General features: G+C 64.6%; 1 protein-coding gene across 4 annotated transcripts; it reads right to left on the bottom strand.

Annotated features, from left to right (window-relative positions):
* Positions 1 to 576: 576 nt before the first annotated feature.
* Positions 577 to 26,809, bottom strand: ASB1 (ankyrin repeat and SOCS box containing 1). Of its 4 annotated transcripts, none has more exons than XM_037524286.2 (5): positions 26,761 to 26,809; positions 24,851 to 24,992; positions 22,902 to 23,204; positions 18,953 to 19,338; positions 14,860 to 18,056 (listed from the first exon to the last, which is right to left on the bottom strand). In XM_037524286.2, the coding sequence occupies exons 1-5, from the start codon at positions 26,807 to 26,809 to the stop codon at positions 17,929 to 17,931; spliced, it is 1,008 nt and encodes a 335-aa protein (XP_037380183.1). In that variant the 3' UTR covers positions 14,860 to 17,928. The 4 variants fall into 4 exon arrangements, with proteins under 4 accessions (XP_054556166.1, XP_037380183.1, XP_037380182.1 ...); XM_037524285.2 differs by lacking the exon at positions 26,761 to 26,809 and adding an exon at positions 26,119 to 26,245 and having other exon boundaries at positions 24,851 to 25,720; XM_054700191.1 differs by lacking the exons at positions 14,860 to 18,056; positions 26,761 to 26,809 and adding an exon at positions 577 to 777 and having other exon boundaries at positions 24,851 to 25,747.
* Between the last annotated feature and the right edge of the window lie 804 nt (positions 26,810 to 27,613).

The following is a 27,613-nucleotide window of genomic DNA, read 5'->3' as shown; positions in this document are numbered from 1 at the left end:
CGGCGGCCTCTGGAGCCACGAAGGCCGCGGCCGAGCACGGCGGGCGGCGGGAACCCGGCCCGGCCCCTGACCGCCCCTCGGGCTCGCCGGCCGGACCCCCGGGCTGCGCCCCTGCGCCCCGCGCCGGCCCAGCCGCCCGCCCCCGCCCCCGGGGGAGGCCCGCGGGGGACACTCGCCTTCCGGGCCCCGCCGGGGGACACTCGCCGTCCGGCCCGCCGGGGGGCACTCGCGTCCCGGGCCCCGCCGGGGGACACTTGCTGTCCCGGGCCCCGCCGGGGGACACTCGCCGTCCGGGCCCCGCCAGGGGACACTCGCCGTCCGGCCGGCCGGGGGACACTTGCTGTCCCAGGCCCCGCCAGGGGACACTCGCCGTCCGGCCCACCAGGGAGGGGCAGCCCAGCGGGCGCGGCCGGGCCTCTTCCTGCCGGCGAACAAGGGCCCTTGTCTCCCTCTGGCTCGAGGCCCGGGACTCCCCAGCCCGAGCCGCCGCCGGCGGGGGAAGCGGCGCTGCTGGGCGCGGGCCGGCCACCTCGAGCCCAGATCTTCCCGGGGAGCCTGGGAGGCCGACCCTGGGGGCAGGGACCACAGGTGCTGCCCAGAGGGACACGCTCGGCCCAGTGCGGTGGGGGCGCGGGCGCCACGTGAGGTTTATTCCTTTTATTTCTGTGTGGACCTCGTCTTCTGCAATGAGTTGGGGCTGGGGGCACAGTTATAGCCAAACTGGCTCCAGCTGGGCTCCGCTGACCACGCGACCTCTCTGTGCCTCAGTTTCCTCATCTGGAAAACAGGGGAAGGACTCCAGCTTTCGTGGGGCAGCTAGCCCTGGCCAGCGCCCAGCGACACCCACGGCTCCGTCCCTGGCCAGCTCCTCTCTTGGCACCACACACGCCAGAGTGCGTGGACGCTCACCAAAGGCATGCACAAGCACAGAAACACAACACAGGCGGCACAAGCACGGGGACGCACACCACAGGTGTACACGTGCAGGGACGCACACGGGCCTCCCCGCACCGCGCGCACCCTGCCAGCAGGCAGTGCAGCTGTCCCACACTCTGCACCGCGCCACATGGCCACCGCCAGCCTGGGGAACTGCACCAGGGCGCTGTCCCCACAGGCACTCCGGCCCCAAGGCGCCTCCTCTCGTCTGCCTTCACTGCCCGCTTACCCAGACTGGGCCAGCAGCCAGGTGTGGCTCACCCCCAACAGCCCAGAAGGTCATAAAGTGAGGGCAGTGAGTGGCCCACCCACCCTGGCCGGAGACTCAGCCCGGGGCTCCATCAGGCCGTGGCCCTGGTGAGTCTGGAGCCCAAGGGCCAGGGGCAGTGAAGGCAGGGGCTTCGCCCTGCCGGCTTCCAGGGCCCTTCCCCCAGTTTCACGGATAAGGTCGGACTGGGAGGGGAGAGTGTGGGGCAAGCCCCTGGGTCCGCCCTGAGGGGGGAGGTGGCAGTTGGCCGCGTGGGCCGGGTGGTCAGTCTGGAAGCTGGGCCGCACCTCCTGGAGAGACCACCTTGCAGCCCTGAGCCTCTCCACTGCCCGTAGTGACCATGTAGCTCAGAGCTGAGTTTAACGGAGAAAATGATCAATAACTCAGTAGCCTCAGCACCCGCGGCCAGCGCGGCTTCCTGCAGCCTTCAGGCCCCTCGGCCCACAAAGAGGTGCCTGAGGTGAACCGTAAGTGAGATCAAGACGGAGATTTTTCCCGAGCTCATGGTGCCCTGAGCAGGACCCCCGTGAAGCTGCCTGTTCCACAAGCACGGCCAGGACATTTCACGACGCAGCGGAGTCCCCTAAATTCCCCGTCAGCCCAGCCCCGCGCGAGCCTGGAATTTAAGAGCCGTGAGAAGGTCCACCCGGCGGCCTGCCCCGCCCGCCACGGGCCTCTGTGGCCTCTGTGGCCGCATGTGTTTTGGCTTGGGGCAGAGAAAGTGCATTTGCCAAAAAGGTTCTTATTACCTCAGCAGTGATTCGCTGCAGTGGTTCCCGGGAGTGAGTTTTATTGTGGTTTCTCAGCGCTCTGCTGCGGCCCTTCCCTGCCGCGGGCGGCCCACGAGAGCCATTCTCCACGCCCTGGGCTCTGGAGGACGCCCCGCGCCCCTGTGAGCTGACCCTGAGTGGGGCGCCCCGTGCACTGTGGAACCTCCTTCCCGCCGCCCTAAGCGGGGCCCTGAAGTCACAGCAGGCAAAGGCGCCCCCCCCACCCCGCCACCCACAGGCACGAGGCCTGGCTGCTCCCTCCAGGCCAGGCTGCGCAGAGACCGCAGAGGACGCGTCCAGGCAGGGCAGGCCCGTGGGCAGGTCCCCGGGTAGCCGTGGGCTCTGGGGGCCTTGGAGGGGCTGTCCCGTGTCCTGCCCATCTCCCCAGGTCGGGACATGGTTCAGACAGGACAGCTCACGGCGGGGGCTGGGGGGGGGCAGTGGCTGCGGCTCCACTCACCTGCCTCCCGTCCACTCAGAACAGGAGGCGCTGCCGCCCCTTCCCCGGCCCACCCGGCAGAGCCCGCCGGCCCCCTCCGCCTGCCCCGGAGCCGCGAGCCCCAGGACCCCACCAGCATCCCCCACACACCAGGCGTCGAAAACTCAGTACGAAAAAGCCGCCGCCGCCCGCTGGTGGTTCTTCCGTGGGTCACAGCTGAAATAAGAGCTCGGAGGGCGGGTCAGTGGGGCGGGCGGCCGCGTGAACGCCGCCTCCCCGCACTGCCCTGGCGTGGCTCGGGCAGCCACTCTTGACAATGTAAGAAGGAACAGGGGCCTCCCTGGTGGCGCAGGCGGTTGAGCGCCGCACTGTGGAGCTGCCCACAGCCTCTGCTGCGCGGGTTCGACTCACTTGATTCCCAGCGGGCCCGGGAGCTACCCACACGGTGCAGCGGACCCCTCCTGTCTCCCCGCTGCTCCCGGCAACAGGGTATTTCTTCAGGCTCCCTGTTCTGCTCCCCACTGTCTCTGGTGAATCCTCTCACCCTCCCGCGCATCTGGCCCGTACCCCAGTTCTTGTATAAAAATAAATAAATCTTTAAAATAAAAAAAAAAAAGGCACGGACAGCCCACAGACGAGGTGGCTGCACTCGGCTCGCCCGCCCGCCCACCTGTCTGCCGCCTCACTCGCTGCTTCTCTGAGGTTTTGTCTTCAGGGAAAGCGCGGGGTGAGGACCCGGTGGCCCCAGCTCGCTGACAGGCCCCTCTGTGCCCACCCCGCGCTGTCAAGGGGCAGTGAGTGGAGGTCCCGCTTCTGGAGCCGCTCTCTGCTGAGCGGGGCGAGGGTTGGGGTCATCATAGTCAGACCAGGGCCCACCCAACAGCCGAGACCTAAGGGCCTCGCGCAGCTCAGGAACAGAGAGCAAGGGACCCCACCGGGACACAGGCAGGGGCGCCGCACGGGCGCGTCTCCAGGACGACAGCAGGTGCTTCGGGCACGGGACTGCCCACGGCTCTGGCCAGCAGGGAAGGCGCACAAGACCACGGGCTCCCAGCGCGTGGGCGGGGGAGGCCAAGGGCCCAGTCGCTACGGAAAACAGCGCAGAGGCGCCAAGACATTCAAAACAGATAACACCCCCGCTCTGACACCCACTCCTGGGGGGGCCGCCCCACCCCCGCCACACCGGTCCTGCAGCAGGGCCGAGGCAGGCACCTGAGGCAGATGAGGAGGAGGGACGGGCGGCAGACAGAGCCGGCCGGAGCAGGCAGACCAAGCCAGACCAGGCCCGCAGGGGCGCCGGCTCTGTTCTCTGCTCACCGGGCCCCCTTTGTGCACCCCAGGAGAGGAAGCAGCATAAAAGGGTGAAGGTCATTTTCTTGGAGTCTGGAAACCGCGTCCCTGCTTCCCGGGGAGGCCGCGCGGGAGGAGCCAGGCAAGCAGCAGGAGGGGCGGGCACCGGGGCTGCTGGACACTCCCAGGCCTTGGGGGGACGCTGGCTCAGCTGAAATCCAGGACAAAGTCAGGGCGGGGAAACCGGAGCCGAGCACCCTGGCGGGCAGGTCTCCCAGAAGCTGCATCGCGCCCGCCCGTGGCCAAGTGGGGCAGGATGTGGGGGGGGGTGCTCGCCTCCCGTGTGGCCTCCGGCCCCTCCCACCAACTGGCCGTGCTGGGGAGACGCGCTTACAAGGTGCTGCTTCTCATCATTACAGGCATCGAGCTCCCTGCGTCTCCCACCCGGTGCAGCCAGAGCCCGGGACATGGAACGCGAAACAGGCAGAAAATGCTCTGAAAGATGAGGGAAGAGGGGCCGGACCTGGGACCCATGGGCCGTGGGGCACCCGGCTTCTCTTTGAGCATCTTATCCAGGCGGGGCTGGCGCCGGCTCAGACCCCCACCAACCGGCCGCTGCCACCCCTTTCAAAACCGGGAGGCAAGGTAGGTGCCAGGCTCCAACCCACGCCCCCAGGGATGTGGGAGGGCTGGGCCACGTCCTGGTTTGAAAGACGCCCCTCCACGCCCCTCCTCCTCTTGGCTCCTTCCCAGGGAAAGAAGCAGACTAGTGTCACACCACAGGTGCTTCCATCCTTCTCTGCACCTACGTGCGTTTAAAACCCGGTAGGCGGGGCCTCCCTGGGGGGTCAAGGGGTTGAGACGCAACCTGTGGAGCTGTCTGCAGCCTCTGCAGCACAAGTTCGATCCCCGGGCAGGGAGCGGCCCACAGGGCGCAGCAGACCTCTCCTGACTCCCCGCTGCTCCCCTCAGCAGTGTGTGTCAGTGGATCCGCCTATTCCGTTCCCTGCTCTCTGGTGAATCCTCTCCCCCCACCCATACTCTGGCCTGCACCCCAGTTCTTATGTGCATAAATCAATAAATCTTTTTAAAAAGGAAAAAAAAGAAAGCCCAATAGGCTTTGAGAAATCAAGTGAGTCACCCCCAACCCTGGTTGCAGTTTCTGCCCTGCCAGGTGCCAGCTGTGCCCTGCCAGGTGCCAGCTGAGAAAAGGTCACCCCCCTTTTCTCTCCCATTCTTGGAACTGACTGAGGCTGCAGCCCAGGGAATTCCGTGAGCCCATAATAGAGGCCCAAGGACAGCCTGCTCTCTCCAGGCACAGGCCAGAAGGGGGCCCGCAGGACAGAAAACTTCCAGACAGCAGCCGCTTCCCCAAGCTGCTTCCCCCCAAAAGAAACAAGCCACCATCACCACAGCAGCAAGTTGGGGCGCCCAGACCTCCACTTCCACCAGAGGGTGATCAGGCAGCAGTCACGGGGTTCAACCGGGACTCATCTAGCCCAGAGCCAGGCCTACCTCGGACTGAACGAGAGAGAGCGGGCGTGCTGAGAGCGTGATGAGAGACCGTAGGGTTATGACAAAGACTTCAAAGCAACTGGGATTCAAGTTCTTTGACAGGCAGTTGTAAGTATGATTAAAACCAATGAAAAAAATTGAAAGCCTCCAAAAAGAAACTCAACAGAAATAAAACCTAATTTTAAGTGGAAATTTAAGAGCTGAATGGCTCACTAGCATAATACTGCATGTCAGTGATACTTCAGTAAAAAGAAATAAACATTACCAGCTTCAACACTGGCTACGCAGCCCGCGGACAGCCCGGCAGCGGAGGGGAGAACGGGGGACCGCCGGTGAACCGGGCTGGGCGCGGCAGACACCTCTGCGGCGGAGCAGGGACAGGGTCTCAGGGGCCGGCGCGACTCTAACCAAAAGTCAGATTTTCATGACTTGAGAGTCCTGGAAGGAGAGAAGGAGGGAGGGGCAGAAAATAGTCAAATCCACAGTGGCTGAAAACGCCACCGCTTTGGCAAAAAACACCCACCCGCAGATTCAAAAAGCTGAGCACACCCCAGAGATAACCCCAAAGAAAGCCAGGCTGACGCATCCCAAGTCGGCGAGCGAGAGCCAAGCCAGAGCGCGGAAGGCAGCCGGAGACAAACGCCCTCTGACCACAGCCGATGCGGGCGGCGGAGCTCCCGCGAGCCACCGATGAGTCCAGAAGGCGGCGCACGAGGATTTAACAGCTACAAATCCGAACTGCCCAGAAGGCTCTCCCGGGGAAGAGCTCCTGCAGGAACGGAGGAAATCTGAGAGCCGTGTGGCCGTCACACCCGCCCGCAGCCGCGCCTGAGAGGAAACTAGGAGAGAAGGACGCCTGGAGAAAAGCACACGTGGGGCAGAGAAGTGGGGAGCAGCAGGCTCTCGGGTCCTCTTGGGGTTTCTGAATTCTGTTTGCTTTTTGAAACGTGGCTCTAAATATAGTTAAAGCAAATATTTAAGGCAATGATATTATCATCAGGGTATGGTCAAGGCAATGAGATGAGTAAGACTTTTATACTTCATTCAGTTTCACAAGGGGATCTGCTCAGCCCCATGCGAAACTTCAGTGCCCCCCCCACACAGCGAGGATCAAACCATCTGCTCCAGGTGTTCGTCCAGCCCCTCTCCACCAGGGGAGGGGCATTGCCAGGGTGAGCCCTCTTTCCCGGTGAAAGCTGTCCTTTCTACCATGTCTTGCAACCAGATTAGAAGTCACATGCTTCTTGCTGAACGTTACCTGGGAAAAATGGGCCTGGATGACCTACAATGGCCCCCTCCTCTGATGGGGCTGAGCCCGTCTCGGGAACCACCAGAGAATCATGCAAAGGAGTCCGTGGGCTGCATAGTCTCGTCTCTACCTGGCCGGGTGTGACATTAACCAATCACTACTAGCCCTTCCTCTCTGGTCTTTTTATTCAGGACCTTTCATGATGTCAAGGCAGGAAATCAAGATATGGTAAGAGTGAGTATTCCCTCTGCAGGTATTGCTGCTGTGGGGAGGCAGAATCATAGTATAAAGGAAGAACAAAAAGGAGAGATTAGAGGGAATACTCCCTGATATAATTCACGATGTCAGCACTACCTGAGTACCAAAAACAGGTGCAAACAGCACCAAAACAGAAAATGATAGACCAATGTATGAACAGTGATACAAACACCTTTAGCAAAACACTAGCAAATTCCACAGTGCATCACAAGACCAAGTGGGATACATCCCAGGGACGCGAGGATGATTTCATACACGTAAATCAATCAATGCAATACATCACATAGAAAAAAGTAAAGATAAAAATCTTATCATTTTCTGCATAATCATAGGCAGAGAAAGCACTGGTGAGATTCAGCACCCATTTGTAGTGAAAACTCTAAACAAGGTGGGCACAGAAGGACCCTCCCTCAATGGAACAAAGGCAAACCAGGTACTTTAGGGAGATGGATCTTTGCGGCCTTCCACTGAGATGACTCTGAAAGTGCTGAAAAGGAAGCCGCCCTGCCATGACAGCTGCGCCAGCTGACCCCTGCGCAGCTCCCAGGAAAAGCTCAACTGGAGCGAGAGCAGATGCCACCACCAGGATCGCGCACGCCCTGAGTGATCTGACAAGGGCTGTGGAGCAGCCATCACTGCACCTTCAATGAGGCATTATGAGCGCATTTGAAATAAATGAAGAAACAGAAAGCTTAGCAAAGAAATACAGGACATGAAGAAGAATCGAATGAAAATGTTTGAACTGGAAAATACAATAACCAAAAATAAATCTAAAGAATTTAGCTCCCTGGATGGCGCCACAGAAGACTAGAGAAGACGGAGGAGAGAGTGAGTGAGGGGGAGGCAGAACAAGAGAGAGAAAATAGAGCGGGAAGGGGCCCTGAGCCGGGGGCCTGGAGGGCCATAGTGAAAAGGCAACGTGCTTGTCAGCAGAGTTCTGGGACGAGAAGAGGAAGGAGGAGGGGCTGAGAAGGCCGCTGAAGACATGATAATTGCAATTTTCCCGAATTTGGCAAAAAACACAAAGCTACAGATTTGAGAAACTTGTAAGTACCAAATATGAAAAATCCAAAGAAATCCACACTGCAACACTTCATAATGAAACTTCTGGAAACTGAGGAGGAAGAAAAAACCTTGAAAAAGAGAAATGATGCTCTACTTTTATGAGAAAAATGATCCAAATGACACAATTTCTCGTCGGAAATCGCGACAGCCAGAAGGAGGTGACACAATCTCTGCCAAATACCAAAGAAAAGACTGTGAAAAAGCCTCCAAACAGTTAAGGTCAAGTGAAGGACGGCTGGGAGGACTGGCTGGCAGCCCAGCCCTGGGCCTGGCCAGCCCCCACTCTCCACCCCACCCCCCACCCCATCCCCGCAGCAGTAGCAGGCGAGCTAGCGGGGAGCAGGCTGGGCTTGGCCAAGTTTGACCACAAAGTTCTTCAGGGCCTGCCCCCAGGCCTCACAGTGCTGTGTCACCTTCTGCGTTAAGTGTGTCTTTATCTCACACCTGGAACTCCTCTCAGGCTTTGCAGGCCGTGAAACACAAGCACCCCGTGAAGGGCCTAGGCCCATCGGCTCAGGAGTCCCTGGAGACCCACAACTCGCCATAGCTCGCCTGGGGCCCCTGACAAAACAGAGTGAGCCCATTTGGATTTTGGAGGCCATAAATGTGCATTTTCCAAACCTCCTTCCCAGGACTTCTGAACATGACGCCAGATGCCCCGGGTACAGACGTGGCGGGAGGAGGCACCTCAGGGGACTGGCCCCATCGCACAGGCCTGTACACCAGGGCCTCAGTACCGGGCTCTCCGGAGGCGGTTTCAATCTACAAGTGAATTCTTCTTTTTGAACACATCATCCATCCCCAAGAGTATCCTCAAGCACCTGCTGGGAGGCAGGAACTTCTTCACCTGACAAAGATCACGTGAAGCATCATACTTATTGGTCTCCCCACCAAGATCAGGAACGAGACAAGGATGTCCTCTTTCTACTCAGCAAAGCCCTGGAGGTTCTATCCAGGGTGATGAGGAAGAAAAATAAATAGAAGACATCGGGATGAGAAGGAAAGAAATAAAAAACTAACTCTATCTGCAGGTGGCAGGGTCTCATATAGAGAAAGGCCTAAGAAATCTACGAAAACTATTACAGCTGACAAGCACAGCAAGTTTGTGTAATAGAAGCTCACTGTGTATGAGTTTATTTATTTCTATTGCAATCAGCAATCAAAAATTAAGAAAAGTATTCCATTTACAATGGTATTAAAAGGAATACAATATTTAGGAAATTAACAAAAGAAATGCAAGACGTGTACACCAAAAACTACAAAACATTCTTCAAAAAATTACAAAGCTCTAAATGAATTGGGTAATAAGCGTGGGTACATGATTTATAAGACCTACTATTGTTAAGAAGGAAATGCATCCCCCAGGGCAATCTATATTCCACACAATTGCTAGAAGAATCTCAGCTGCCTTTTTTGGAGAGATTGACAAGCCAACCCTAAAATTCATGTGGAAATGTAAGGAAGCCAGAATCGCCAAAACAGTCCTTAAAAAGAAAAATAAACGTGAGGAATGTATACTTCCTGTTTTCAAAACGTACTACAAAGCAGCGGTAATCGAGACAGTGTGGTCCTGGCATAAGGTTAGAGTTATACATCAGTGGAACAGAATGAAAGTCCGGAAATAAACCCTTATGTTCATGGTCAATTGGTTTTGACAAGGATGTCAAGACAGTTCAACTGGGGAAAAGAACAGTCTCTTTAACAAATGGTGCTGGGTCAACTGGATAACCACATGCAAAAGAATGAAGTTGGACCCCCTACCTCACACCATATAACAAAAATTAACTCAAATGGATCAAAGACATAACTGTAAGAGCTAGAAATATAAAACTTAGGGGAAAAATAGAGGAATAAATTGTTGTGATCTTGGATTGCACAATGGGTTCTTAGATGTGACACCAAAAAGAAAAATAGGTAACTTGGACCTCGTCAACACTGAACACCATGAGGAAAGTTTAAACCCACAGAGGCCTCCCTGGTGGCGCAAGGAGTTAAGACGCAATCTATGAAGCTGTCTGCGGCCTCTGTAGCACAAGTACACTCCCCGGTGAGGGAGCTACCCACATGGCGCAGCAGACCTCCCCTGTCTCCCCACTGCTCCCCTCAGCAGTGTACTTCAGTCAATCCACCTGTTCTGTTCCCCACTCTTTCACCCCTCACACCTCTGGCCTGTACCCCAGTTCTTGTATGCATAAATAAATAAATCTTTAAAAAAAAGGAAACCCCTAGAATAGGAGGAAATATTTACAAACCATATATCAAATAAGGGAATAATACTCAAAATATATAGAGACTTTTCCAACTCCACAAAAGACCACCTAATTAGTAGGCAAAGGGTTCAGATATACATTCCCAAAGATATACAAATGACAAAAAAGCACAGAAAGAGACGTTCAGCATCATCAGTGGCCAAGGGACCGCAAACGCAAGTTCCGAACGCCACGTCACACACCACGTGAGCAAAACCAACAGATGGAAACAGCAGCTGTTGGCAAGAACCTGGAGAAATCAAAACCTTGTAAATCAAAACACGGCTAGTAGGATGTGAACAGCAGGTCAGTTGTCCACAAAAATTAACACTGAGTTACCGCATGACCCAGCGAGGCCGCCAACATACCCCCAGGGGGGTTAAGAGCAGATGTACGCAAAGACGTGCGCACACACCCCGGCACACGCCCCTGACCCATCACGACAGCCCAAGAGACGCAGGGCAGGCGCCCACCGGTGGACACAGAGGTGGCTCCACGCAGGGGTGGGACCGAGCGCAAAGGCACGACAGTCCCAGGCGGCGCCTGGAGGACTAAGGCCCAGGAGAAGCCTCCTGGCCACTGTCTTCCCCCAGTGGCCCCAGCCTGAAAACTGCCTCAGGACTGCCCCTGGCCTGGTGGCGCAACAGCCCTGCGTCCGGACGGCCCTTCCCCGGACACCCTCTGAAGTGGCCTCTAAACCTGCCCTCCCGCTGGTCCTCGCCACTCAGTCCTGTGGACCACCCTGGAACTGGAGCCCAGCCAGGCCCCTCTACCGGCCGCTCATTCTGCACTGTAGGTCCCTGGCTTGGGCCCCCCGGCCTCCTGGTTTCAGGGTCCCGACACCCCTGTTCTCTGTGAGCCACTCCTCTGGTGTCAGCGCTGACCTCAGTGGAGGCCCCCAGCCCAGGGGGCCACTGGACCCCCAGCAGCACATGTGCTGTGCCCCAGGGCTCCCCACAGAGTGGGTTATCGGTGGGGGTTGGCCATACTTGGCGCATCTACGCCGGGTTCCCACTTTCCAGACCCTCTGCCACCGCCAGCCGCACCAAATCTCACACCCCCACCACGCTGGGCCTGGGCAATTTCACGGCCCCTCAGGTCCTCGCCTGAGTGCTCGCTCTGTGTCGCAGGAGAAGGCTCCCCAATCCATAACCGCCCACCGGCCAGCCTTACGCCTGACCCTCCTCTCGCCCTGTGAGTCCAGTCCTGTGCGCGCTCCCCGGCGCTTCTAGAACACACGGCCTCAGGCGGGCAGCTGTCCCGAGGTGAGGGTCTTCATCCCCAGCCCACCCAGCACACTAGGGGGGAGGGGTGGCCGCACCTTAATCCTGAGACAGGCCGAGTGGCCAGGAGGGGCGAGGGAGACGCCGGGCAGCTGGGCAGACGGACAGCAGGGCTGGGGTTCAGGCTGGGGATGGGACCGGAAATCCACACATGGGACAATGCCACACGGCTGGGCTTCAAATATTTATAAAATCTGTTTGATTTTATTTTTCAATTTTAAACAAAGTATTGACCGAACAAACACCGCCAGGATGCCGAGGGGCTGGGCACTGCAGGGGAGAAAGCAACTCCCCCCACCCCACCCCCATCCTCAGCCACGGGGAGGCCCTCTCCACTGAGCGAGCCCCGCACACAGGGGCTTGGGGGGCCCTCGCGCCGCCCGCCGCGGCGGCCTCGGGCCGGGCTCTCCCCGCAGGAGGGCGGGCTGGGCGGGAGGCGGCCCCGAGGGCCCGAGGGCGCCGCCCCACGCCGGCTCCCTGGGGCCGGGCAGCGCCGACCTCGGCCGTCCGGGCGCGCGCGGCTTCCCGGCGCCGGACCCCGGACCTGCGCAGCGCCTCCCACGGCCGCCGCCTTCTGGGCCGGGCCCGGCGCGCGGCCTCCGGGCGCCCCGCCGCCCCCCGAGGGGCCCGAGGGCGGCCGGGTCCGCGCGGAGCCCCGCCCCGAGCACGACCCCGGAAGCCCCGCCCCCGCCCCGTCACGCGCCGGGACGCCCCGCCCCCGGCCGGCCCCGCCCCTGGGCCCTGATTGGCCCCGCCCCGTAGTGACGTCCAGCCCAGGAGGAGCGTCGGTAAAGGCCGTTTCCGCGAGGGGCGGGGCTCCGCGCTCTCTTAAAGGAGCCGCGCCCAGCTGTCCGCGCAGGGCTGAGGTGCAGGGGGCCGGGCGGCCCCTCGCATTAGATGTCGCACCTTCCCGGGCACCCCGTCCCCTCCGGGCGTCCGCCCCGCGGGCCCACGCTGCCCGCGCTCAGGCGCGCCCGCCGCATGCAGACGCCGCCCGCCCGCGCCCGCGCCGCCCCGGGGCCGCCCCGCCGCGCCTCCCTCGGGCCGCGCCGGCTCGCGCGCTGGGGAGCGGGGCTGAGCTGCTCCCCGCGGGCGCGGCGGCCCCACCCCAGGCCCGGGCCTCGGGGCGCTGGGAAGCCGAGCCCCGGGAGGTGCCCCGGGAGGTGCCCCGGGAGGTGCGGGGCTGAGCGCGCGTCGGGCCCGGCGTGGTATGAAGCGGACACGTGGCCTCGGGGTCCCCTTCGGGGTCCCCCTCGGGCTCCCCGCGGCCCCGGCTCCGCCGGCTCTCGAGGCCACCGGGGTTCCGGGTGCGCGGATCGGGCAGGGCGCGTTCGAGACCTGCTCCCCCGCCTCCCGCGCAGATGCGCCTCGGGGCCCCGCGCGCCCGCCGAGTCGGGGGGGGGGGGGGGGGAGGGGGGACCCGCGGCCAGGCCGCCCGTTGTGTGCCAGGGCCGCCCCGTCACGGCTGCATGAGCTAAAAACCATCTTTTTAGGAAAAACAGCAGCAGCAGCGCCTGGCCTCGCGGCTGCCCGGCCGCCCCCACGACGCTGCCGCCCCCCGCCACCCCCTCCCGGCCGCGCTGCCGGCCTCGGTCCCGCCGCCAGCAGCCCCGGGCCTCGCGGATAGCGGGACGAGGCCCGCCGCCCGCCGCCCCTGGTCCCGCGGGCTCGATCGGCGATGCTGACCCCCCGGGCCCCGCGCACCCGGGGTAACTCCCTCCGCGCCCCGCCCCCCGTCCTCCTTCAAGCCGCGTCCACGGTGTCCAGGCGCGCGATCCCCGCTCAGCAGCGCACGGGCAGGAGCTCCGGGGCCGCCCGCTGGTGACCGTGGGGCCTCCTCGTCCTCGCCCCCCGCAGCACGGCCCCTGCCCCCGCGACCGCGCCCGCCGGGCTTCTCCTCGCGACCCCTCGGCGGAGGCCGCTCTCCCAGGGCCGCGCCCGCCGGGGCTTCTCCTCGCGACCCCTCGGCGGAGGCCGCTCTCCTCAGGGCCGCGCCCGCCGGGGCTTCTCCTCGCGACCCCTCGGCGGAGGCCGCTCTCCCCAGGGCCGCGCCCGCCGGGGCTTCTCCTCGCGACCCCTCGGCGGAGGCCGCTCTCCCCAGGGCCGCGCCCGCCGGGGCTTCTCCTCACTGACCCCTGGGCGGAGGCCGCTCTCCTCAGGGCCGCGCCCGCCGGGGCTTCTCCTCACTGACCCCTCGGCGGAGGCCGCTCTCCTCAGGGCCGCGCCCGCCGGGGCTTCTCCTCACTGACCCCTCGGCGGAGGCCGCTCTCCCCAGGGCCGCGCCCGCCGCCGCGCGGGCCTCTCGGCAAACCTGGCCCTCGGGGCAGCGCCTCCTGCCCGCGGTGTGCGCGCCGGGCCCTTCGCGCGGCCGCCCCTCCCCTAATAAACCTGCTCTTTACATATTAAAAAAAAAAGCAGGCGCAGAGGCTGTGCCATCAGGGGAGCCCCTGCCCTCTGCGAGCCTCCCCCGCGGGGCCACCCCCCTGCGCTGGGACCAGCCCCCTCAGGGTGGGGTCCTCACGGCCGCACCCATGGGGTGTTGTCCCCCGGCCTGGAGAAGGCGTGTGGGACGCAACCTATTAAGCTATCCAGGCCAGGCGTTGAGCTCGACCTTCAAACCGGCTGGGCAGCTCCCCGGGGCACACGGGCGGCCCCGCCCCGGCCAGTGGCACCTCGTGAGTCCGGGCCACCCTGGCTCCTGACCCGGTCCCCGCGTCTCCTGGAGCCCGAGCATCTTCCTAACCCAGGCTCCCGGCGTCCCGGGACGAGGCTGCCCAGCCCAGGGCTGACCGCGGGCCCTGCGGGTGGGGGAAGCCCCGGCCAACCCAGGGAGGGCGGGACCCTCCCGCCCCGCGGCGCGGCAATAACCGGTCGGAGGCTCTCACTCTCGTCTCTCGTTTACTCTTTCTCAGGGGCTTCCCAGCTGGACCCATTCACCACTTTCCCGTCTGGCGCGATGCTGGGGGCGGGGGGGGGGGGGGGCACGGGTGGTCAGGGCGAGGCTGAAGGGTCTGCAGAGCGGACAGACACGCGCGCCGATGCTCTCCAGAGAAGGGCTCCTGGGCCCCCGACTCCTGGGCCCCCTGAAGTCCACCCTCCCGCACAGTCAGCCACAGGCCCGGGGCCGGGAAGCCAGGGTCTTGCCCACAGTCTCGCCCCGGCCCGCCCTATGGTGCGATGGGGGCCGCCAGGCTCGCAGTCCTGGGCTTCAGACACTTTCGGGTGCCTCCCAGGACCGCCGGGCCCCTCAGGGTGACGTGAAGGCCCGGGCCACACACATCCTTCTCGCAGAATCTTCAGCGACGCCGCAGAGGGCCAGCGCCTCTCCCGGGAACACGCGCGCATCGGCTCCGGGCAGGCCGCCGGCCCGGGACAGCCCACGGGCGCGGGCATTCGGGGCGGGCAGGACGCGTTCAGGCAGGGACGGCACCGCGGCAGGGGTCCGCCCCGCTCGGGACAGCTCTGAGCCCACTCGGAGCCCGACGGCCGGGCCCTCGCCGAGGCCCAAAGGCCACCCAGCAGGCCTGCGCATCCCCTGCCCCAGCCCGCCAGCCTCACGCCTCTGTGCCCAGAGCCCCGCGGCAGCGGTGGGCAGCAGGAGCGCCTCGGGGACGGCGCCCACAACGCCCACTCGGACCCCACGAGTCACGGCACTCGGCACGGCGGAGGGAGCGGGAAGCCGGAAGCCGAGGCCAGGCTCAAGGCAGCCAGGCCCCCACGGTACTCCCGGCCCCGGTCACCACCACACTCACCCGCGCCCGTCGGTCACTGTGCCCACACCAGGGGGCCCGCGGGGGAGGGGAGCCTGTGGAGCAGGGAAGGGGGACACCTGCAGCCCCCACCAGGCGAGGGGCGCCAGGCCCAGAGTGGGGTGGGGCCTCGCAGAGCAGGCCACAGGCACTTCCTGGGCGGGCCTCTCGGGGCCGGGGTGCCAGGGCCACCACCACAGAGACTCAGCGCAGGGGTGAGCCCGGCTGCTCCCCCGCCTCAGCCTCCCCCAGCTAGCCCAGAGGCGCCTGTCCTTGCACAAACGAGCCACTGCTGGGGGGCGGCCCACTGGGGACTTCAAAGACCAGCCAACTTGAGAGAGATGCTGGGCAGGGCAGGGCACGAGAAAAACATGGCCCTCCACTGTCCCCTTCACCACCCGGAAGGGGCTGACCCTGGACAGGCCGGACAGCACTCGGCCAACACGCTCTTCTCGCCGCCAGGGAGGCCTCGGCGCCCAAGGCCTGTGCGGGGGGCCAGCACACTCCCTCCCTGCCTCTGCGTGCACCCAAGGTCATGCTGACCCCGAGGCACCACCACCACCTCCTGCACACCCTAGAGGAGGGACAGGAGTGGCGAGGACAGTGGCGAGCCAGAGGGACGGCTCTGCAGGAAGCACTGCCACAGCCGTGCTCCGCTGCGCCCCCAGCGCCCGCGGGAAGGGCAGGGCCAGAAGCCGCCCTCCGGAGGAGCTGCAGCCACGCTGCCCCACGGCCCCCCGCCGCCCCCCGGAGCCGACAGGGACACGGGCCAGAGCGCGCTGTCTGCACAGCTCCTCCCTGCTCAGACCTGCGGGCACCCTGTCTTTGAAGGGCCAACTCAGGGAAGAAGAAAACGTAAAACGATGGCACTTAAGAGCCTGACAACAGAAATGTTTACCCGTGCAAACTGCTTCTTGTCTTTTTACAAAATTACCTGTTTGCCAACTTACCAAATATCAAAAGAGTATCAAAAACCAGGCTTCCTGCCTCAAATCCTTCCCAACGAAGCGGGTGCAGCAAATAAATATATAAATAACACAAGTAACGCGGAAAGGCACAGCCGTGTGTGACCCTGGTGCACAGCTGCACTCGGAGCGGGGGCAGGACCGGCCCAGCCCGCCCGAGCAGCCAGGGCCGAGACCCTGCAGGCGCCTTGGGGGGGCCCGTCGGGCTCCAGGGCTGGGCTCCCCGCCCTCCGGTGGACGTGAGGCGGGTGGCAGAGCGGCCTCGGGGTCACTACATCTCCTTGTGACATGGACTTGGGCACCCCAGGGCCTAGAAACAAGTCTATAAAGTGCTCCGTGGAAACCCCGCTCCTCCCCCGACCTGTCCCTGCCGACACGAGAAGGGAGCTGGGGAAAGCGCTGCTCAAAGCAGGAAGAATGAGCATCTCGGGCAGCTCCTGTTTCACATTCGGTTTGACGGCTGTGACGTTCCAAACCAGAGGCCACATCCCAAGTATCTGGGATTCAGGGAAAACCAGCCAAGGCTGGCTTGGAAAAAGAGAAGCTGGGCCCAGGGGGAGAGGGCAGCGCCCCAGAAACCGGCTGGCGCATCCACAGCCACTCCAGCAGCCCTGCAGATGCCGCTTCCTGGCGCACAGCCCCGGTCCCAGCCCGATCCCGGGGAGCCGCCCCCGTCCCACACAAGCACACGGAGGGCAGCACAGCCCCAGACCACAGGCGCGCCGGCTATATCCTCACGGCTCGCACGAGGCGGCTAGCAGGCCACCCGCTGGCCACAGAGCCCTGGCTGCCGACACACCAGGCGCTCAGGAGCCGACAGGCCCGCTCATTAGCTCAAGGGCCACTAGCTAATTCCTCCTATTACAGAAACTCTAAACAGGAATCCGGAAGCTGCCTGTCCCCAAGCTCCCTGAGGTTGGAATCACCACAAGCCGCGGTCCTGGAAGGCTGGCCAGACCTAAGCGCCAGCCCACACCTGCAGGCCAGCCCACGGAGTGGGGGCCAGCCCACGGCCGAGGACGCCGGGGTCACGAGCAGCCATCCCGCTCCCAGACCACCACTCCGGGCAGGTCAGGGACAGCCTGCGCCCTCATGTCCACCCCTGCTCGGGTTCTAGGACCAACCACCAGGACATCAGGCCCCAAAAAGTGAGATCAATCAACCAACTGCCCGCCGGCCAGCAGGTCACCACGCCCAGCACCAGCCCTGGCGTGGGCAGGCGTGGAAGACGGTGCCATAGGCACATCCCTCTCAGAAGTGGCAGTGATACTGCGGAAGGTCCTGGGCCGCAGCAGGCACTTGCTGGCTAAGGCGGGCGGGCCTCCAGGTCAGTGTCCAGAAGGCCCCAGCAGAGGGCAGAGACGCACAGACCTGTCGGCCGGTGCAGGCACAGCTGGGTGTAGAGTGGGCTGGAGCTCTGCACACACCAACGTGGCGCAAACACAGGCAGTCCCCGGGCCGGGAGCCAGCCTTGCACGAAGGCGCGCCCGAGACCATCACACCAGGGAGCTCGGCGCCAGGCAGGAACAGCAGACAGACCAGCAAGTTCGGGAGCCGCGCTTCCGTGTTCTGTCCTCCCCAGGACGCCCGTCCACGTCGTTGTCAGAGGATTTAATCGAACAACAGAACTCGACGTAAATGCCAGCAGGAGCCGAGTTCTGGGGTGGGCTGGGCGTCCTGCCCGCTGGGGTGAGGCCCCGGCTCGGCGCCCACGGCACACCCCAGACCTGCTTCTACCACAGGCAGCCGTGCAAATCCCAACAGAGGCGGGGGAGGGAGAACGACAGGCAGCGACAGGCGGTGACGGTCGGGAGCCAGGCGCCTCTGCCCCCAGGCACGGGTCCCGCGCAGCACGCGCACGACGTCCTCCCAGGGCAGACACGTGCTCCCGGCTACTCGAACAGCAGAAACCGCTTCACGGAGTCCGGCAGCGGCAGCGTGGGGATGAGGCGGAGCCGGCACTTGCCCAGGGCCCTTCTCACGGCCACGCGGCACAGACTCAGCAAGGTCCGGGGGGCACCTGGAGCAGCGGGAGAGAGGAGAGATGCGGGAGGGGTCCACTCCTTGGACTCCGCGGGCAGGCTGTGAGCTAAGCAGGAGCGGCTGGCGGGGGAGACCCGGCAACTGCCCATCCGCAGGAGGGGACATGCGTCACCCGGGGCGCCTCGCCCAGGGCCGAGTCCCGGGCAGAGAACTCAGCCGCACCGAAGGCCCAGCGGGGAGCCATGGGCGGGGAGCCATGGGCGCTGACCTGCTGTCAGCAGCTGCCCCCGGCAGCCCAGCGCCCGGCGGGCTGAGCAGTGCGCGAGGAGGCCGGCCTGGCAGGGCTCTGCTGGTGCCTCCGGGAGCGCGGCCCCGGGGCCATCACTGCGCTCTCGGGAAACGCAGTAAGAGAAACACAAAGAACCAGAAAGTTCTGTGAGAGGCAAGGGCTTGGAGAGGAGGTGTGGACTCAGGCTCTGAGGCCCGGCAGGAGGGGTCCTGCGCCTGCAGAGGGTCCTGGAATCACAACAACCTGGCCTTGGGGTGTGAACTCGTGAGGAAAATCTTCCTTCAGGAGCCCCAAACACGGACTTGAGTCTCACGAAAGTCAGGGAGCGCACACCCACAGAACGGAACTGGGCGGGACAGAAGAGAGGAAGGCGAGGGCCCGGGTGAGGAGGCCGAAAAACAGCAAGAGGGTAAAGAAAATGCTCTGCAGGAACCTGGCGAACACGCGCGCTTACAGATCTCCTGCGTCAACTCTCAGTGTGGAGGAATTTAAAGGGTGACCTGAAAGAGCATTCTGGGAAATTCTTATTCCTAATGACGACGACCGAACCCTTGGCGGAAGAGGTTTTGTTTTTCAACTGCTACAACGCGGATCACTCAGTTGCCCCAAACAGGCAGCAAGTCCGAGAGGGACCGTCCACTTACTTCTGGCCTCTTTGAAGACCTGCAGCGCCTCAGGGTCCACCTTCCTTCTGCCTCTCGACTCGGGGCCCAAGGACTCCCACTTCACCAGGTTCAGGTTGGCTCCAAACTCTACCAGCAGGCTCACGAAGGCCACTTCGCAGCCGTGACGCAGGACGGCATCCAGGACGCAGGCCGGGGAGCCCCTGTAGAAGCCCTGAGTGTTGACAGGGCCGTTGCAGTTGAAGTCAGGGTTCGCCCCAGCCTGCAGGAGCAGCTTGAAACACTGGAGGTTGTGGTAGGCCGCGCTGATGTACAAGGGGCAGACCACCAAGGAGGTGAGCCGCCGGGAGAAGGGGGGCCGGACGTCCGGGGTGAGGTGGTGGTTGACATCGACGTCAGCCCCGTACCTGCCGAGGAGACACGGGGAGAGTCAGAGCCTGCAAAGACGCACCGCGGCCCACACAGCAGCCTGCGCTCGGGTCGCGCGGGGAGCCCCGAGACAACAGCGGCCACAGGCCTCGGGGGCTCCGGCGAGGTGAGACGGCAGCTGAGACCGCCCTCCACGCACACAAACCTGGAAGAGAATTCTCTCAGGCCTTTGACAGCCCGCCATCCCCAGAGCTATTTCAGGTATTTCAGGGCAAAAAAAAGGCAGGAAAACTGCAAACTCACCTTGTGAATTATCAAAACAGTAACTGCAAACCCGATCTGGCGACGGCCACACCAAGAAGAAACGCTACCAACTATTTTCATGCGTGAGTACCCACTTAATGACCCGGGCCACAAAGTCAGGGAAGAGAACCCAAAAGCACTTATGAAAACAGCATGCCACGACTCGCGGGGGTGATTCCAAGAACACCAGTGCCAGCGCCGGGACTCAGCGCCATCCATCACGCCTGCAGAACCGAGGGGAGCATCGCGATTATTCCTCGGGCGCAAGAAGGCACGGGGCAAAACTCAGCGCTCACCTGCTTAAGCTACCAGAACAGGAAGGGGTGTGAGGTCCTCGACCTAGGGAAACGATTCCCTCCACCCCCAAAGCCAGCGTCGTACCTACCGGGAAGACACCCGCAGCTTCCTGCCAACAGCAGGCCAAGACCCACGCCCCGATTTTCAGGCCCACGATGTTTAAAGGCTTTGCAAGTAAAAGCATTAGCACAACTGGCCAGAAGAAGTCACAGGCTGACTAGGGCTGGAGGGGCGAGGCAGACGGTCCTCTGGAGGACGCCATCCATCCAGAAAGTCCTACCTGATGAACGAAACTGTAGTAGGCAGTGAGAGAACCTCTTACAGCAGCAAAACCCACAGTCTTCACGGGAGCACACAGAAGGAAACAGACTCAACGATAAAATCGAAAAGAGCGCTGTGGTAGCGCGGTTTAGGTAAGACATCTCGGGCCTCCCTGGTGGCGCAGCGGGTTGAGCGCAGCGCTGTGAAGCTGTCCGCAGCCTCTGCAGCGCGGGTTCGATTTTCTGGGAGCTACCCACATGGCGCACAGACCTCTCCTGTCTCGCCCGCTGCTCCCCTCAGCAGTGTATTTCATCAGTCTGCCTGTTGTGCTCCCCGCTCTGGCTCTGGTGAACCCTCTCACCCTCCTGTGCCTCTGACCTGTACCCCAGTTCTTGTATAAATAAATAAATCTTTAAAAATAAATAAATAAAAATACAGTGGCCGGGGGCGGCGGGGGGGGGGGCAGCGACGCAGACAAGCGAGGAAAGTAAACTACAGCGAGAAACGGGCGCGCAAGGGTTTGAACCGTGCCGCCCCCAAAAGGCCTCCCAGCCAGGGCGGCAGCGCGTCGGGCGCGGTCGGGCGAGAGCGCAGCAGGGAGCAGGGGACCCGAGGCCGAGGAGGAGAGGGCTGCGCCAGAGGCCCCCCCGGACCTCCCCAGGCCCCCCATCCAGCCAGGAAGCCGGGACAGGCAGGGGCTGGTCAGGCCAGCAGTCCCCGCGGGGGGAGGGGGGGTGGCCACGGCCCCTCGCAGCACCCGGGCAGGAGAACCACCCCACCTCCCGGCACCCAGGCCCCGCTCCCAGTCACCCACCCGCAGATGCAGGGGCGCCGCCTTCTCCGGGATGACGAGGGACGCGCTGAGGCCCACCAAGCAGAAAGCAGAGTTTCAGCTCCCACCCGCGCCGAGCGGGCTTTCCAGCCGTGGCTTCCCTCCTCGCTCCCGGGACTGTGTCCCCAGACGTTGGTGATTCTGGGCGAGAGGACAATCAGCATTGGCCGAGCGTGGGAAGAGGCCCCACAGCCCTCCTGAAGTACGCTGGACGGCAGCCAGTTCCCTGTAATCCCGAGCAGTGTCCACCGTCCCCGCTGCTCGTCAGGCCACGGTCAGGAGCCCCCCGGACAGCACCGCAAATCACGCTGGCTTTGCACCAACAGAAACACCCCTCCTTGCTTTTTAAAAAGCGAGGTGCTACCAGGAATTCCGGGGTGACAGCAGAGGCGACTCACAGAGGGACAGCGAGCTGCACAGACGAGCGCAGGGAGGAGGGCGGGCCGGGACGTGATGCTCTGTTCGGCGACGGAGCCCCAGCAGCCCCTTCCCCAGATCAGGCCGCAGAGCACCGGGCTGGAGCACAGACAACCCGTCCACAGACCAGGTGCCCGCGCGCTCCAGCTGCCCGCGAGGCAAGGGCCATGTCCCGCGGCGGCGCTGCTCCGTGGAGCCTGCAGCCGTGACCTGAGCTGCCGGACACGCCCGGGGGCTTTCTGGAAAGGGATGGAATTTCATCAGTGGTCCGACTCGCCAGCATGTCCGACCCAGCGGCTCCCGTTCTCCGGGTCTCAAGACGCGGGGAGGAGGTGGCCAGAGGATCAGCGGGAGCCCTTAGCCAGCGGGGGAGGGCGCACGGCCGCCTCGGCACCCGCGGTCGGCTCCACGGCAGTTTCACCACCGCTTACACACAAAACCTCCTGCCGGAACAAACGCCTTCCCCGCGCTCACGCGAAAGCAGCTCTGCGCCGGGTGAAGGGAAGGCCTGGCCCTCGCGGCTCACTCCGCCCCCACCGACACACTGCGGGCGCACCGGAGCTCGGCCTAGGCCTTCCCAACGCTGCGAACAGGCTCCCGGAAGCGCACTCGGCCAGAAGGCGGCGCCTCCAGAGCGAAGGGAAGCACCCCTGCGAGGAAGGGGCCTCGGGAAACTAAAAGGCGACGTGGAGCCACAGAAACCGTGATAACGGCGTCCGGCGGCGCAAGCGGGAGCAGACGGCGCCACGCGCGGCAGAGCACAGCCCGCGGACGGGCCACGGAGAGGACAGCTGAGACCCGGGGGCGCAACAGAGGCCGGCGACAGCCAGCATGACGCGTGTTTCCAAGAGAAGACAGGCTCCAGAGCAGCCGTGGAAGCAGCACACGAGGAAGACTCAGCCCTAAGATAAAGCCCGGGCCACAAGGGCCGGGGCCACAGCCCGGCACGAGCTCGGTTAGCACAGGCCGGGGAAGCCGAGTCCCGGCCCTGAGGGGCGCAAGAGGCCCCGAGCGTGGGGGGCAGCTAGAGGCCAAGAAGAGAGGGGGCCCCGGGGCCACAGTACGTGGGCCTCCACCTTCTCCCGTGCAAATACAGCGCCCCGTCGGGTGCTCCGGTTCAGGCACCGCCACAGGGCAGCTCGACAGCAGAGGGTGGCCTGGGGGAAAATCAGAGTCCCCGGGAAAGAACATAGGGTCCGGGTTACCCATGCACGATGCACGACGACTGGACGTTCTAAGCATTTTATCACAACGTTCCCCTCCACGGCGCTCAGGACAACGGGGAGCTCAAGCGTCATGACGCCGGCTCACACCCAGGCTCGGCAGCTGCGGCCAGCGCCAGCCGCTGAGGCCCAGCCACAGCCTTGACCGCTAAAGAAAAACACAAGCCATCCGAACCCTGGGGAAAATCCCGTGAAATGAAAGAAGCGGGAAAGAATCAAGACGCAGACGGCAGGCGAGCAGGGGCCGGAGCGGCACCGCGGGACTGACCTGATGAGCGCCTGCAGGATGTCGGCGCGGCCCACGCGCGCAGCGTGGTACACGGGCGTGCTGCGGTGGTGCCGGCTCCCGTTGGGGTCAGCGCCGGCCGCCAGCAGGATCTGCGCGCTCTCCAGGTGTCCGTTCACCACGGCCACGTACAGCGCGGTCTGCCCCTTCACGTCCACCAGGTCCACCTCGGCCCCCTTCCGGATCAGGAAGTCCACGCAGTGGCCGTGGCCCGCAGTGGCCGCGATGCGCAGCGGCGTGCAGGGGAGCCAGCCGCAGCACCAGACCGACTTCTCATTGATGCGGCTGCGGGCGAGGGCGGGAGAGGGCGGGTGAGGGCGCGGGCGAGTGGCCAGGGGCTGCGTCCCACTCCCTGCGCGTGGGCGACCATCTCCACACACGACGGGCTCTGCCGCGCCGACCTCCGTGTGGGGCTGTCTCGGCGTGTCCGCCCGGCACAGGTGCGGGCTGCAGCACCCGCGCAGGCCATGGCCCATGATGAGCAGCGTCCACCGCGCAAGGCCGGCTGGCCCGGAGGGGCTCTGGCACCCAGACCTGGCGAGCCCCGAGCCGGGCCAGAGTGCGCTGCTGGCGGAGGGTCTGCCGGGAGGCAGAGGGGGCAGCGGACAGCACAGCCGGTGCGGATGTGACAGCCCCGCGACACCGCGGTCCTCCGCCGCTGACCCGGAGAGGACGGCCTGGGGAGTCAGGGACCCCTCGGGGCGGACTCCCAGCCGACAGCTCTCCAGAGTGACCACCTGAGCCAGAGCACCTGCCGTGGCGAGCAGGACACTGAACCACCAAGGCAGGTTCACCTCAACTCCCCATGCAGCTTTGAACAAAACTTGGGGGACCCAGAGCCCTGAACAGTGACCCCCAAAACACAGGAGATCTGGGCTCCCTCTTTCAGCCAAGGAGCCGAGAAAGGACTTGTCGCCAAAAAAACACAGGAACAGGAAGCCAGGATGGCGAGACGGGGCGCTCCCTGGCCCCAGCAGCGAAAAAGCGGCCCAGGAGCACCCCGAGCACACACAGCCGGCGGCCGCACGCTGGGGTCCGCTTGCGCGGGCGAGGGAGGATCTCCTTGGGCTGGGGTCCGCCATGAAATATTCACCCCTAAGGCCTGAGGTCTTTGTAAGACAAGCTGTTCTGCGCGGCTGGAGCTCCGTGAAAATGCTGACGTCTCCTCTCGGGAGCACGCCGGGAGCACGCCGTGATGTCGGGAGGAGCAGGAGAAGGCACGGCCTGCCCGCTGCCAGGCTGCGGGGGGGGGGGGGGGGAGGCAGCGTGGAGTGGGTTCCACTCGCAGACGAGCCTCCCGTCTAGCCGAGACTCAAGCTGAGCCCGGCACACGGAGAACACCCAGGGAGCAAGGACTGGCCGCCCCGCCGCGTCCCCAGGGGAGAGGAGCAGGGAGACCCGGGGACCTTCGTGAGGAAGGGCGGAGCCAGCAGCAGGGGCCCGAGGGACTGAGGGCAGAGGCTGAGCTCCCAGCATGGCCCAGTCAGCTGGCCCGAGGCTGCGCCCAGCCCCTGAGCGCCCACGAAGCGGAGAGGCGTGGACACCGGGGGCCCGGGGGTGGCACGTGGGCCGTCTGGGCCCACAGATGAAACAGGCAAGACAGGTGGCCTTATTGTGCCTTCTGTGCTGCTCCGGGGCGAGAGCAAGGCTGGGGCCGCCGCTGGAGGGTGCAGTGGTAGCGCCAGGAGCAGCGAAGAGGAAGCCGGCGCCCAAAAGGAGCCGGAAAAGAGCGACGGTACTCGGCGCGCGCCCCCCAGGCTGTCTCCTAGTGGCTGCCTGAGTTTCTCCGGCTACTCCCTCCCCGCCCCTGACCCTGGAGGCACCCTCCGCGCATCAGGGTCGTCACCTGCAAACCGAAGAGGGCCACGTGCCTCAGAAGCGCCAAACCCAGGGGCGCCCCCGCCCCAGCCGGCCAGGGCAGCCACGCTCACCTCCGGTAGCTCTCCTCTTGCAACAGGCTCCTGAGCGTCTGCAGGTCCCCCACGTAGGCCGCGTCGTGCAGCCGCGTGTCCTCGCAGCGCTCCAGCGGGTGGTCGCAGAACTGCTCCCTCAGCCACTCCTTCAGGTTGGAACCTGAGCCGGAGAGGGGCTCCCTCAGCTCGGGCGGCGGGGCCCTCTGCATGGCCCCCTCTGCAGCTCCTCCTCCCAAACTCCAGCATCGTCACCCCACACTCCAGCACCTCCAGAAATGCAGAACGTCCCCCTGGGCCAAGCTAGCTCATTCCTAACACCAGTAACATTTTTTGAATGCTGGGGGCTGGGGAGGGTCAATGAGGCGCACAGCAAAGTGAAAGTAAAATCACATCGAAAGTCCATCATAAGATCACTCCACTTTATTCCCCAAATGCACACTGTCTCCCCTGGGGAAGTCCCCGCCACCACCAAAGGCGCTGGAAATGGGCAAAACTCAATGCCCACCAAAGCCCGCCAGTCGCCAGGCCGGGGTGGTGCCCACAGGGACCCATTGGCCTGAGCGCAACAGACACAGACACCAGCGTCTGCGAGGGGCGGGGCGGGCGGCCAGCACCCCAGCAGAGGTGCACAGGCCGCTCCGCTCTGCCCTGCTGTGCTGAGAACAAAGCCAGAAGGGGAGAAGGGCCAGCTGGCGCCTGGCTGCGGCCTTGCCAGTGGCCGGAACTGAAAATAAGCCTGTGCTGTTCCTCTGCACGGGCCACGGCTCGGTCACCGCAGCCCACACGATGTGAACAGTCCGTTCCTACACCTAGAGACCTGTCTGCCAGCAGCCGAGCGCCTCCATGCACACTGGAGCCCCCCAACAGCTCACCGCTTTGGAGACAACACTGCAGAGACGGGAGCAAAGGCAAAGGATGAACTCGGCACCCCCGGACCGCCCCGCCCCACCCACCCCGCACTGCCCGCCGTGTCTGGGCCCGTTGTGATAACGGAAGTCGCTTTTTGGATTCAAGTCAAATCCCTTTTGGGCACCTACTGTCTACAAGTCTTGGCCACAGTACAAGGGGGTAGTGAGCAAGTTCCCTTGCCCCCCCAGGATTTGCTCTTTGAGTCCATTAGCAGAGGGGAGACTCCATGGCCGCGGGCAGGTGGGCAGGGCAGCAAAGGTTCCCCAACACCCAGCGCCCCGGAATGTCCCCTCCCGGGCCCAGAGCGGCGGGCAGCCAGACCCGGGGCACCCTCCTGGCGTCCACCCGATGCGCCACTGCCATCACCCCCAGCTCACCCCGCAGGGCGAAGGTCAGAGCAGGAGGGGGCGCGCTTCAGCGGGGCGGGGCAACGGCTGACCGGCAAGTGGGAGCCCAGGAGCCCCGCGCCTCTTCCCCACCCACTCCAGCCGCGCGCAAAGCGGCCTCCGCGGCCCAAAGACAAGCTCGAGTCCGCGGCCGGGGCCTCTGCGCGCGCCAGGGCCGAAGGCAGCGAGGGGCCGGGGCTGTCGCGGAGGGGCCCGCTCGCCGCAGCCGGGCCTGGCTCCCGCCCTCTCCCCACGGCCTCGTCCCAGACCCGCACCCGCGGCCGGCGGGCCCGGGGCAGAGCGCACGCCGACGGGAGCCCGCGGGCCGACCCTCGCCGGCCGGCGTCCCCACGCCGCAGGGCCAGGCCGGGTCGGGGCGCGCGGGAGGGGGCGCCGCGCCCGCAGTGCGACAAGCTGGGTCGGGGGCCAGGCCCTCCTGGCCGCGGCCGCGGAGCAGCGAGCCCGGCGAGACGCCCCCGCGCAGGCGCCGCCGCACGTCACAGGAGCGCCCGCCGGGCCCCGCGCGGACGCGCCTGCGCAGCCGCCTCCCGGCCCCGCGGCGGCCGCCCACCGCGAGAGGCCGCGAGGCGCGCCGGCCCGACCCGGCCCGCCCGGCGGCCGCGCGCACGTTACCTGCGGGCCCCGGCCCGGCGCGGCCCTCGGGGCCGCCGCCCTCCGCCATGGGCGCCCCGGCCCGGCCCGGCCCGGCCCGAGCGCCGGCCGGAAGGAGCGACGCCGCGACCGCTTCCGGCGGCCGGGCTGGGCGGCGCGACTTCCGGGCCCGCCCCACGCGCGGCGGCTCCAGACGCGACGGCGGACGCGCGCCACGGCCGGACCGCGCTCTCGGGGGCGCGCCCGCCGGCCCGCGGCCCCGCCTCGGAGGCCGCGGAGCAGTCTGGGAAAGCTCGCTCACCTGGAGACGGCGCGGACGTGCCTGCGCGAGGCGCTCTGATTGGCCGGGCACGCCACGCCCGGGGGCGTGGCCTCCCGCGGAGAAACGGGCGGGCCACCTCGAAGGGGCGTGGCCTCCCGCCGGGAGTCGTGGGCGGGGCCGGGCCTAGGCGGCTGGAGCGGGTTCGAGCCCGACCTCTGCACCGTGGGATGGGGGCGTCCCGGGTCCGACCCGGGAGCAGTGGCTCAAGCCCCGGGGTGTCCCTGCTGCGGCGTGCAGGCGAGCGGCCCCGGGCGAGCGTGAGCGCGAAGGTGCGGCTTCCCCCTCGGTTCCTCCAAGCAGGTGGCTGCAGGGGCCCCACGGGGCTGGGCGTGCCCTGCCTCCCCAAAGTCCCCTCCACGACGGCAGGGACCCGTGCCAGCCTGTGCCCACAACAGCGTCGTGGGGCAGCGGTCAGCGAGAGCACGCGCTTGCTGAGACCGGCCAGGCCCTGCGTGCCGCACTTTGGTTCCCCAGCCTGGACGCCCCAATGCCCTCCACACGCCCCAGTGGGACCCGGCAGGTGCCAGTGGAGGAGGCACGGGGATGGAGGCA

This window comes from Talpa occidentalis, unplaced genomic scaffold (genome assembly GCF_014898055.3).
Source record: "Talpa occidentalis isolate TD23 unplaced genomic scaffold, MPIMG_talOcc4v2.1 talOcc4.3, whole genome shotgun sequence".
In the NCBI taxonomy this organism is placed as follows: Eukaryota; Metazoa; Chordata; class Mammalia; order Eulipotyphla; family Talpidae; genus Talpa; species Talpa occidentalis.
The sequence above is the reverse complement of the archived record's forward strand: the minus strand, read 5'-3'. Positions and strand labels throughout refer to the sequence as shown.

Excerpts from the sequence above, each read along its gene's own strand:
- ASB1 (XM_037524286.2), bottom strand. The coding sequence starts at position 26,809 with ATGGCGGAGGGCGGCGGCCCCGAGGGCCGCGCCGGGCCGGGGCCCGCA. Across the intron at positions 24,993-26,760 it reads CGCCGGGCCGGGGCCCGCAG|GTTCCAACCTGAAGGAGTGG; the intron begins GTAACGTGCGCG and ends TCTCCGGCTCAG. Across the intron at positions 18,057-18,952 it reads GGTCTTCAAAGAGGCCAGAA|GTGCCCCCCGGACCTTGCTG; the intron begins GTAAGTGGACGG and ends CCGCTGCTCCAG.